The 12,459-nt window shown below is 42.2% G+C and overlaps 1 protein-coding gene across 1 annotated transcript; it reads left to right on the forward strand.

The window, feature by feature from the left end:
- The first annotated feature begins 174 nt into the window (after positions 1–174).
- LOC123486118 (SH3 and PX domain-containing protein 2A-like) lies at positions 175–8,456 on the forward strand. Its single transcript, XM_045217319.1, has 3 exons — positions 175–275; positions 381–500; positions 1,557–8,456. Exons 1-3 carry the CDS (start codon positions 267–269, stop codon positions 3,633–3,635), a joined length of 2,208 nt encoding a protein of 735 aa, XP_045073254.1. The 5' UTR covers positions 175–266; the 3' UTR covers positions 3,636–8,456.
- The last annotated feature ends 4,003 nt before the right edge of the window (positions 8,457–12,459 follow it).

The raw sequence follows: 12,459 nt of genomic DNA on the forward strand, positions 1-12,459 counted from the left end.
TATTAGACTAATATTTGGGTGCTGGGACATATGTGTGACTAATATTTGCCTAATAAAGTGCAATAAAAACGTATTTAGTGCTGGGTGATATAACATTTTGATTGGGGTTTTACTGATATACTAAGGTTTGTACTCGTCTGTTGTGTGTTTTACTACTACTAATTGCACTTCTATCATTCCTAAATTTGACACTTAATGATGCTAATCTATAATTCCATTCATTAGGCTCTCCCAACCTCCGACAAAAACCTCCTCCTAGAAGAGAAATGAATCTGGTAAGTCACTCTCAAATACAGTATGTATCAGAAAATGTTTTTTACACTTGAACATAGAACATTGAACTCAAGATTGTTCTTTTTCTATTCCTCTTGTTTGTGTAGGGCTTCCAGTTACCCAAGCCACCAGAGCCACCTACTGTGGAAGCAGAGTACTACACCATCGCAGAGTTCCAGTCCTGCATCTCTGATGGCATCAGTTTCCGTGGAGGACAAAAAGCTGATGTAAGCACCCAGAACCATAGAGATAGATACAGTATCTATACAGGTATTTCGTTTCTGTATAGATTGATAGGCTACTGTCTATATGATCTATCTCTATTCTCAGAAATGCTGGACATTTGTTGGTATTGAAATCTGACTGAGCACATTAAATATTAATGACAACTGACAGCTCACCAGAGACACAACTGCTGAAGCTGCATAGATATGGCCTTGACGGTCTGTTGAATTTGATGATGCTGACAAAATACTGTATAGAATCCAACTGGAGGTCAGGGTGGACATTTGAAGTTAGAAGAAAGGAGCTTTTGTTTAGATTTCTCCACCCATCACACCAAGAAGGATTCCCAGAATATTGATGACAAAAATAAACAGCTACAGATGTAGGATATTAATTTGAGACAGTTTGCTACAGCAGGAAAATAATCCTGCAGCAACAAGAAATGTGAATTGTTATGTGGATTATAATTAATGGACATTTTTGTAGGGGCTGATAAATTTTTCGAAAATCAAGTCTGAAATTTCAGAGTGGAATTTACTAACTTCAGAAGCCTTTTTAAACCTCAAATACACTACAAGTTGTAAATATCTTGCATTGCAGGAAAGTTGTCCTGTGACATTGCAACCTTCAAATGAAGGACCTACATCTGTAAATGGGGGGATGATGGTGTGATAGTGGAGGGGATGTTAGAGGGAGGGAGGGAACAGCAGTAGAGAAATAGGACACTTTTACTCTGACCCTCTCCCTATGCAATATAGATTCCAAGTTCTAATAATATAATAATATAAGTTCTCCTGCAACAGGGTGATCAAATTAAGATCCTACATCTGTATAACAGCAACACTCAAGAGATCTACATGTATGAGACACATTGTCTGCCTGCTTCCCAAATGGCACCCTATTCCCTATATAGGGCACTACTTTTGACCAGGGCCCATTGTTAAAAATACAATTTTCATCAGTGTGAAGTTCAAGTGAGACTGAATGTTGATTATAAAGCAATAGTTCCATCAAGTGTGTCTGACTGTTGGTTATCTTCCCGCCTGTCTTCTCTGTAGGTCATAGAGAAGAACTCCGGGGGCTGGTGGTATGTCCAGATCGGGGAGACGGAGGGTTGGGCCCCCTGCTCCTACATCGACAAACGCAAGAAGCCCAACCTCAGCCGACGAACCAGCACGCTCACCCGCCCCAAAGTCCCGCCCCCAGCTCCGCCCGTCAAGAAGCAAGACTCAGAGGAGACGCCCTCACCTTCACACAGTCACTCCATCTCCTCCTCCTCCAAAGCCCCAGAATCCTCCAGCCGGCCCGCAGTATACGAGGAACCGGAATACGATGTTCCCGCTGTTGGGTGCGAGGGCGAGTCGGACACAGATTCCCTGAAGGAAGAAACAATACATCGCCCCCTGGAGGTGAAAATCAACAGCGTGGTCTGTGAGAAGTACCGTAGTTCTCCTCTGGTCTGCAAGACCTCCCCTGTTATTATCAGCCATAGAAGAAGATCCTTCAGGACCGTTGAAGAGATGGCCAAGGAGGAATGTATCTATGAGAACGATGGCTTCAGGCGCAGTAGTGGTGATGAAGGGGCTTCGGCCAAAGGCTGCGGCGGTTCCAACTCCCCAAGGATCTACCACTCCTCGACTGTACCCCGCAAACCCTCAGGGTCTTCACCTCTAGCAGGGGGAAAGCCATTGAAGAAGATCACCCCGGAGCTGAGCCGGAGCCAGTCCCTAGCCAAAGCCGACACCTGCCCCTGGTCGTCCTCAGACGAATCGGGTAGAGGTTCAAGGAAACCCCCAGGCACCAGGACGGTGGAGCAGAGGATAGGCCAGAGCCCCTCCACCAAGCCCAAGCCCTCGGTGAGGCCTAAACCTCTCCTCACCACGAAGTCAGAGCCCCAGTGCCCCGAGAGGATGGACATCACTTCCCTGAGACGCCAGTTGAGGCCCACGGGTCAGCTCCGGCATACCGTCCATGGGCTCAAAGACTCTGAAACGGCTTCCGTCATCTCGTCGGAGGACTCCCATTCTTCCCGCAACAGCACCTCAGACCTCTCCTCCATCTACTCCAAGGGGAGCCGGAGAGATTCGGATCTGGAGGGGTTCAACCTATACCGGACCACAGATGCCTACGACAAGGTCCAGGAGTCAGAGCTGAGCTTCCCAGCTGGGGTGGAGGTGGAAGTACTGGAGAGGCAGGAGAGCGGCTGGTGGTACATCCGTTGGCGGGACGAGGAAGGCTGGGCGCCCACCTTCTACTTGGAGCCCATCCGCCAAGGGAGGGACGGCGGTGGGTCCGAGTCCGACGGGCAGCGCTCTGGGTCGGGCAGCGGCACCGGGAGCAAGTCCAACAGCCTGGAAAAGAATGAGCAGCGTGTGCTGGCGCTCAACGACATCAACCTCCAGGGACTCACCAACCACCACCAGGTACACCACACGCCGGGGGGTCTGAGGTCGAGGAACACTCCCCCAATCCCCTCCAAGCCTCCGGGGGGATTCTCCAAGCCGGCTGTGCTGGTCAACGGAGCCGTGAGAATGAGGAACGGTGGGGTGAGACCGCAGTCCGCCGTCAGACCCCAGTCCGTGTTTGTGTCTGCGCCACAGCCCGCCATGGACAGTCAACACTACATGACGAATTCCCTGAGGCGGAACGAGTCATTGGGCGCCCACAACCAGTACCGTACCGACCAGTACCGCTCCGGTTCCGCTACCCTCGGCGTGCGCCGTAACTCCTCCTTCAACGCAGTGCGTGCGCAGCCCGTCACAGTTGAGACCCGATCGAGACCCTCAGAGCGCTCTATCACCACCAGGGGTTCTTCGGCGGAACGATTTGGCGCTGGCGGCGGGACGGACACCTTGAGCAGGGTTGGGGTTGTTGTGCAGCGTAACGGTATCCCCGTCTCCACAGTCAGGCCCAAGCCTATCGAGAAGAGCCAGCTGATCCATAACAACCTGGGGAGGGAGGTATATGTGTCTATTGCTGACTACCGGGGGGATGATGAGACCATGGGCTTCCCTGAGGGCACCTGCCTGGAGGTTCTAGACAGGAACCCCAATGGGTGGTGGTACTGTCAGGTCCAAGATGCCCTGCACCCCCGCAAGGGCTGGGTCCCCTCCAACTACCTAGAGAGGAAGAAGTAATGGCCTAATAATAATAACAATGTCCCCCTTTGATGATGTCACTAAGAATATTGGTGATGACACCACTCCATAAGAATGTTACCCCACAAGAGCTATCACAAGCAATATGCTCCAAATATGTAAATGTTTGATTCTGAAAGACTTTATGTACAAAAATATGTTGTTTTAATCTTATAATGAGAAAGAGACACTTTTATTTCTGGTTTACTAAAATGTACACGTAAAAGACTAAAAGTCCAGAATTTTGCGTGCGATATGGGATGAAACGAGACACTGAAAACGGGGGTTGGCCACCCCCAGTGTTAGAAACACAAAGACGTTTTTGGAACTTTGGAACGATGCGATTTGACACGACACCTTCTAGAAGGGGTTTACATTAGAAAGAGAAGATAGCTGGGTAATGATGGCAAGCCTTATACCTGCCCTTGTGACTATAATGCCAAATAGGTGCCTTTTGTAGATTATCAACTGAATGGGGGTTCGAAGAAGTGGACGGAACACATCAGTGAATCAACGTCATTACCAAATGTATTACAGTGCCATAGGCCTATGAGCATGAATACCACCAAAATTATTTTTGTAACGTTCAAGAGAATCACTTGAGTAGGAATGTTTAGGAGCGTTACCGAGCGAATATGATCAATCTAGAGTGTTGTAGTAGAATGTTCAGAATCAAATAAGAAAAAAACAAGAGAACAGGAGAGATATCAGTGACTCTCAGTGAGTCACAATTGAGCAAAGTCAAAATGACTAATCCTTTGATTATATTTTTTAGACATTTCTGTATGTTTTGTTCTTTAATGTCTTTGTGTGTCTTTTTGTCTGTCCTTAGAGATGTATTTCTGCGTTCTTGTGTTATACTCCACCGACAGTCCAGAATTGGAAAGAGTCAAAGTTTAGTCTCTCGGATGTTCCGATCTCTGAAGTTTCACTGACGGAATATCTATGTTGAGGGACACGTAATTGGACGAACTTTGTAGTTTTACCCCACTTCTGGAGTCCCACTTCTTATTCTAAATTTTCAACCAAGCCTACAGAATCTTGCACACAAATAAAGCTGAAACCTGTCAAGCTTGAAATCTAATCAAATTATACTTATTGGGAAATAAATTCCAATTGAAGGTGCTTTTCAGTCCAAAAAAAAAAAGGCCTACCACCAAGATATTAGTTTATACAATAAGTTTTAGTATTGTATGTCTGTAGTAGTCCCAGACAAATATCTTTGTATATATGCTTTACTGTATATACAGTATAGCAACCGCAGTTGCAGTTGCACAGAAAATAAGTACTGGAAATATGGCTTAATAATTGTTTTTCAATCCCAGGGATATACTTCCATAGCCTCGAGCCCACAATGTGATCAAACCAAAGAGGAATATCATTTAATTGGCTATTTTGTAGCTTTACTATTTATTTATGGGCACAAATAGCATAATACAGTGTATTCAAAAAAAATGCCTAAAACTAAGTTTAAAAACTGAAGATTTAAAAAAAAAAAAATGTTGATAACAATATCTGGACTCAGTTGATTTTCTGAATCCAAATTAAAGATAGTTTCAACATGCGGATATTGCTGTGCAGTATTGGTTTATGTGGTATGCAATAGAGTTTATGTTTACTTTCTTGCTTTCAAAGTAGTTTGGTATCTACTGGATTTAGAATAGTACTGCAGGACTATACAGTCATGTCAACATAACCATTTTCTTGTTATTACTACTTACTTATATGTTTTCCCAAACACAATACTGATATTACTTCAAAACGATCCCCAATAGAAAATCTAAATTGAGTACTATTTCAACTGGCTGGTGTTCAAGACTGCTGAAATATTTTTCTATTGAACAGTGTGTGAGCTTCTCAACTGAGGTTAAACACTAACTTTTCATTACATTTTCTGCTGGACAGTATTATAGTATTAAACAAAGTATTGTACCTGCTAGATTGCAGTTATATCTGTTTTAGCCAACCATAGTTGTTTTTTGTTGTTACAGTGTGATAACACATAGACAATAATGAAGATTGAAGTTTCGTTTTTTGTGAATTAATGCACTTTAACACTTGTTTACAGTGCATTAATGTAAAGATGCAGTTGAAATACTCAGCATATTATTTATTGATTTTTAAAAAACTATTTAATATTAGTATTTTTATACCTCAAGTTTTTAAACTCCTGTCTTGTCACAGGAGTTGCCAAATATCTCAGTCATTGGAGGATGCCAAAGCTCCTCACAATATAATAATTGGATACATGGTACTCTCTTGTGGGAGACGAATGCTACCGCAACATACTTTTTTCATGTTGCCCAACAAACCGGCAGTTACAATGCAATACTAAATGCACTGCTGGTCAGTGAAACTACCAACTACACAATGCCTGTACATAATTGAATGTTTTCAAATATTAATGCAGTTAAGAGTTAGTTTTTTTTTTTTTTGTAGTTTACAATTTTTGTAGTTCACTTTTTTGTATTTGGCTATCTTTTTTTTTAACCTTCTAAATGACTTTTTTCACCATGCTGTGTGCTGCAACTAGCAAAATCATGGAAACTTCCTTTCTCCTTATTGCTCTGTACATAATGCCTGATTCAAATCGTATTTATTTTTGAACTAATGTTTATACCTCCCATCTGTGGTTTGACAATCAAATATTTCTCCCCTTCCTCACCAGACTGGACTAGACCTGTCAACCTAGTACAAAAGTCAATAATGTGTGATAAACTGTATAATTTTTTGAAATTTCTACATTCTATTTGGTATGCATTTCAAGCCGTTGCATACAGAGATCTATAGAAGCTGAAGTTAGTTCTGCTTCACAAATGGAGGGTAAAATGCTCTTTATCTCTCCCATCATATCCTATCTAAAGCAATGGAAATCAATAATTAGGCCTATGTCAAGTAAAAATACAGTGGATACAGAACCCCTAGAACCCCTTACCCACCGCCCTCCCTCCCCTTGACGAAGGCATTATGTAAACGTGTTGAATCACCCATAACATTTTGCTTCAGCACATATTAATGCATATTGCTATTGTTTAATAGAGTACAATTTACACGGCTTGTCTGCCTGCGCCTGCAAATTACAAGGGAATTGTAATGTGTCAAGCTCGACTTTTTCATATTTAGAATGATGTATTTTTTGTTTTTCATAATGTTTTCAATGTTCCCGGCAAAATGATCATTGTCATTCTATTTGTTTTTCGTTTTCACCCCATTGTATTTGAACATCATTCAGAAATCTAATAATGAGGAAATGTGCAATAGAAATAGGCATCTTTAAAAAACATAGCTAAAGAAAAACATGATCAACATTACCTCCTCTTTCAACATGTCTAAGGATATATGATCAAACAATATATTGTATATCCCTTAATCCATTCAAGCCATCATCGGTCATCTAAACGCCTTTAGGTCATGACTCATTTCAGGTCCACTGCTTTTTTCATATTAGCCTTTTTCAAAAGAGCAACAGTTGCTAATGGCACTAAACATACTCCAATCCCATTGGAGATGCTTACATCCATTGAGCTACAGCACAACATGTTGTGACATGATGGACAGCATTTTTAACCAATTGCTACGTAAGAATCCCTTCTGGTCCCTCCTCCTGGCTAGCGAACTGTGAATGGCACCGGCAGAAGCCAATGACCCGGGTTCCGACCTCGTAAACATCTAGCTGTTCTCTACCACAAATGTCAGAATTGAGGGCCTCTGGATACTTACCAGACTGCCTTCGAGCTGTCATGTTTGTGCTTGAACAAAATGTTTTTGTTCTTGGAGTGTGTCGCTCTCCTCCACTACGCAGATGCCTCCATGACATTTTAACACAAGCCATACCGGCCTCTTCAACCCCCTTGCTATGGTAAAAGAGACATTTTGAACCGACACAGAATGTCAACCGCATAATGTAAACTGGGAGACTGTCAACCGGTAGTCTTGTCGGGAAACAGTGATGTGTACTACAGGGTCATCGCAGTTTAATCCATCCGCTTCCAAACCAATACCTACCGTTACACCAAATATAAGAAACCACTTTTTTTAAGTATCTACATGTCTTCGACCCAAGCCCCATGGGAATTCATTTCAGACATGACCGTGTGCATAATGTTTAGAATCTTCTGAGGAGAAAGAGAGAAAATACTACATGGGTTCGGTTTGGTCCTTTGTCCACAGATTACAACAGTGATGTTCTGGAGTTCCACTAAAGCTGGTTAGTTTCCTCTACAGATAATTGTTTTATCACTTATCCCCACATAACAGTTAAGGTGCTTCCCAGCTTTGGAAGGTCTCAGTTCATTTCCTTTCCCCTCCAGTAGATTTGATAGGGAAGACACACACACCGTTGAGTTTTAACTTTGGTGGAGGGTGGTAAAGTCTCACCAACGAGGGAAGCCATTCATGTCAGAGGGAATAGATTAGAGTCTCTACCATATTTGCGAAGTCAGCCAAGTGAGACCATCCCTGCTGACGCTACACTGCCTCGACTCTCTGTCCCCCCTTTTTATTTTAACAAATTGGTGGCCCTTCTCGAGCGTGACGTTCTCTTAAACCTAGTAATCCTAGATAGCACCAGCTGAAATGCCTTTTTTCCTCCCAGCTTTTTTTGTTCTACTCTTCCTTTTCTAGTGCCTCCTTGCTCTCTCTTCTGCCTTTTCCACCATACTTCCGCCATCTTCTTTTTATTTATTTCGCCTCAACCAAAGCTAGTAGTTCCCAGTGCCAAAAGCTAGTCACTTGAAGTAGGAAGAAAGAATTAATTAATTAATTAAATAAATTAATATGCCATTTAGCAGACGCTTTTATCCAAAGCGACTTACAGTCATGCGTGCATACATTTTTGTGTATGTGTGGTCCCGGGGATCGAACCCACTACCTTGGCGTTACAAGCGCCGTGCTCTACCAGCTGAGCTACAGAGGACCACAAAGAAGAGATTGGATATGTTGAGTGTATCTAGTGTATGAGGTTTGGGTCGTCGGAGTATGTGATGTGACATATTGTGTGTTGGTGTGTTTGAGAGAGGACATGTGCACTATGATGAGATGGATTTCGTGCAGGTGAAGTCAGGGGAAAGATAGGAGGAGGTCAGGGATGCGGTTGGTTGTGTTTGGGATGCGTCTGAAATCCTGAGATGGATCAGATTGTGGATTGTAGATGACATGCCAAGAACGAGAGAACGAGACAGAGATAGTGAACAAGAGAGAGTGAGAATGAGAGAGAGCTGGAGAGAATAATGAGAGAGCGAGAGAGAGAGAGAGAGAGAGAGAGAGAGAGCGAGCGAGAGAGAGAGAGAGAGAGAGAGAGAGAGAGAGAAAGATGGAGAGAGTAACTGGAGAGACAGATGAGCAGGAAGCAGTTGTTGACATTGTGCTCCTCTGTTCATGCTGACTAGACTTCCATTAAAACCAGCAGCAACAGCTTCCAACAGAGAGAGCCAATGAATAACACTGCATCATACTTCCTCCTCTTCTCCCATCTCCCACGGCTTGGGCTAATGAACTCTCCATGTACGATGCGTGGCGGTGAAATCTCATTATCAAAACCGCATTTTAATTGCGGTAGTTAAAGTTTCGAAGCCCAGTAATTTTCGCGGCGGTTGCACCCTGATAGTAGAGCTGCACAGCCGCGAGGGGCTAATCTAAAACGAATGAGATTGCGGCTGTCGATGATGGATAGATGCTCTCACTCTTTGTCTCTCTCGTTCTGTCTCTCTCCAGCTTTTTAGCGGGTGGCATATTAATCATGTGTCTGATTTATTCAGATGTATATAATTTGCTGTTGCCGTGGTGAAGCTTCCACTTCTGTCAAATGGCTTACGTTGTCCCAGAGTGAAGGGAGAGGCTGGAGAGCCAGGTTAACGAGAAAAAGGGTAGGTTAGGGGGATAGGAGATGTGATGTTTTGAGAAAGTTAGTAGTAAGTGTTTGTGAACGGGGTGTGAGGTGTTTAACCTAGGGGTTGTTTTTAGTAGGTATTTTTAACATAACTTTTTAAAAGTATTTTTTTGTTGTTATGTTGTTTGCTTGTGAAGAAAGTCAATGAATGAAAGAAAAGAAGAAGAAAAGGTGAGGGATGAAAGCTTACTCAGAGTGCTAGAACTGGTGGTTAAGCTTCAGACAGGTGGAATGGAACTGCCGACTACGCCAAGTGTTACTTAACACAATTACTTAACACAACAGGCGGCATTGGGGCATTGTTTAGAATGCTAATGTGTTGCGCAGCTGAGGAATAGAGCATGCTTGTTCTTTTTTGTGTTTCCTGCTGTGCTGAGACTCTCATTGTTTGACTTCCTGTTTTAATTACTACTTTATACTCTCTTTAATTAACCCTCAGACAGATACATCATGTCGCATCGCTCTTAGCAATAACTGCTCACACTGCTTAAAATGACTTTCCTTTTTTTGTATGGGTACCAATTTGGACCATATATATTGCCACATCCATATTTTCTGGAGGGAGGATTTGTCAGATAAAGATGTGTGTCATATCAGGGGTCACCGAATACATTTTAGTTGGCATAGTCAAAAGTATTGTAATGACCTAACATAAGGCCTTCATGAGCATTCAGTGACGCCAGTTATAGTCTAATTCCTATTTACTGTAGAAAGTAGTGTGGCAAATCTCCAACACTGTCACAAAAACCTAATTTGTAGACAAAGCCTCAAACCAAAGTTATGCTGTCTAAACCGTCTAGGTCCTTATACCCAAACTTGAAACAATAATGATCCACTACCAGCATGTCAACTCTGTTACATCATACCACCAATGCCTCGAGTCGGACCAATGGAGGTGCTATAGTATTTGTTTTTCTTTTAAATTTGCATTATTTTTACGCAACATTTGTGTTCAACTCTATAGAGACTAGTTCCTTTTTTCGAAAGAAAGGTGTCATGGGAGGTTGGAGTTCAAGAGAAACGTGTTTTCTGATTCCTTTTGTAAATGTTACTGAAGTAGATGTGAGTCATTCGGTGTGACAAAATGTAATGTTGTGTGACAAGGCGATAAAGCACCAGTTTTAAATTTTGCATCAGTAAGTCAATAAGTGAATGTGAAAGTACAGCAAATGTACAAATAATCAAATCAGTCTACTCTTCAATGGAAAACATAACAATTGGTCTATGTGCTAGCGGTTCTTTTTGAAAACAGGGCTGTCCCTTTTTACCATTTCATTTTGAAAAAAACAATTTCTATCTTGATCATGTTTACATTGTATCTTACATTGCCCTAAAGAGAAACATTATTAAATGTATTATCTTTGTTGTTCAATGTTGCTTCTCTGTTTTCATTTGTTAGGCTGAACATTCACATGCCATACATTATGCAACATAGAATATTTACATTATTATTACATGTTTCAGTCATTCAGCAGATGCTCTTATCTAAGCAACTTACAGTAGTGCATGCATACATGTTCATACTTTCCCCCCTGTACTGGTCCCCCGTGGGAATTGAACCCACAACCCTAGCATTGCAAGCACCATGCTTTACGAACAGAGCCACACAGGACCAACTGAGCTGATATGACTCATACATTCATATTTAGATGTATTTATAACTTTTGCATACAATTGTATGTGACAGTAATTTTACTGAATGAGACATATATCTTAATTTGTTGTACGGTATAAATCAGACTAAGTGTATTTAGACTTGGATTGTACAATTGAACAATCCTGTTATATATGTATATTGTATGAGCTATGAGAGAAAACTGTAAAAATGGTAAGGGTAGCAAATGAAGATGAATGAGTACGGTAGAGCCCTACCGACAGCTAAAGAGAAAGATGGAGGAAAAAATCATACTGTGGCATCCGAACATCTATACACATGTAGAAAGATTTATCACATACGCTTAAATGAACACGAAAAATGTGCACACCTACCTCCCCTTAGGACAATCACCCAACCCCCATCGAACCCCCACCGGTTACAAAATGTTCGCTTTCAACAGAACATGTGCAAGTTACCCTCAGAATCTAAAGGTTAGAGCATTCATCACATGTATCATGGGGTGGTTATGGGAGATGTAAAGAGAACGTAACACTCAGGCTAACAGCTGTGAGAGGAGAAATACATAGAGACATTATGTCCAAAATAAAGACTGTATTGGAGTATTTCAGGAAGGTTCTAGAATGACAGGTATCAAATAAAGACGTAACAAACACTTAGTGTTTCTGCCACCTTTTTGTTGCACATAGACCATTTGGAATACTTCAGAGAGGTATTGAAGTAAAGGTCTTAGTGTTTCTGTTCATTCCATGTCACTCTCATCTTCAGGTGTAACAGTGATGGCATATTCAGGTGTGACGGTGTTGACAGCTGAGGAAAGCTCCCATAAGACGACGCATCACTAAAACAGATTCTCATTGGTCAGTGGGACTATTTATCCACTAGATGGCAATCTTGAACCAGTGTTCTCCTCCGCCTTAGCTGGAGGAGTCAGAAGGGAGTTCAAGCTGATGGTTTGCGGATTTTAGCTGTTTATTTGTAAAGGTCTTACCTCAAGGGCCTTTGTAATGCAAGTATAAGGACTGCATGTATTCTAACATACACATTTTTTAACACATTAACATTTAATCCATCATCACAGAGTATTACCCATGGACATTAACAATGACCCATCGTGGTATAACAGAGTTATGGATACTAATACATCTTGATGACAGATTTGATATATATATCGTCTAGATTACTATCAGACCTCATACCTCCTGCTAGATATTACCATGTCTTACATGCTCTCAATCCACTACTGACAGACAGATGTATATCTGGGGACATCAGAGGGATATTTGGATGAGGTGGTAGCTGCCTGCAGTGCTTGGAGCCCC

The sequence above is a fragment of the Coregonus clupeaformis genome, unplaced genomic scaffold (assembly GCF_020615455.1).
Source record: "Coregonus clupeaformis isolate EN_2021a unplaced genomic scaffold, ASM2061545v1 scaf1008, whole genome shotgun sequence".
NCBI lineage: Eukaryota > Metazoa > Chordata > Actinopteri > Salmoniformes > Salmonidae > Coregonus > Coregonus clupeaformis.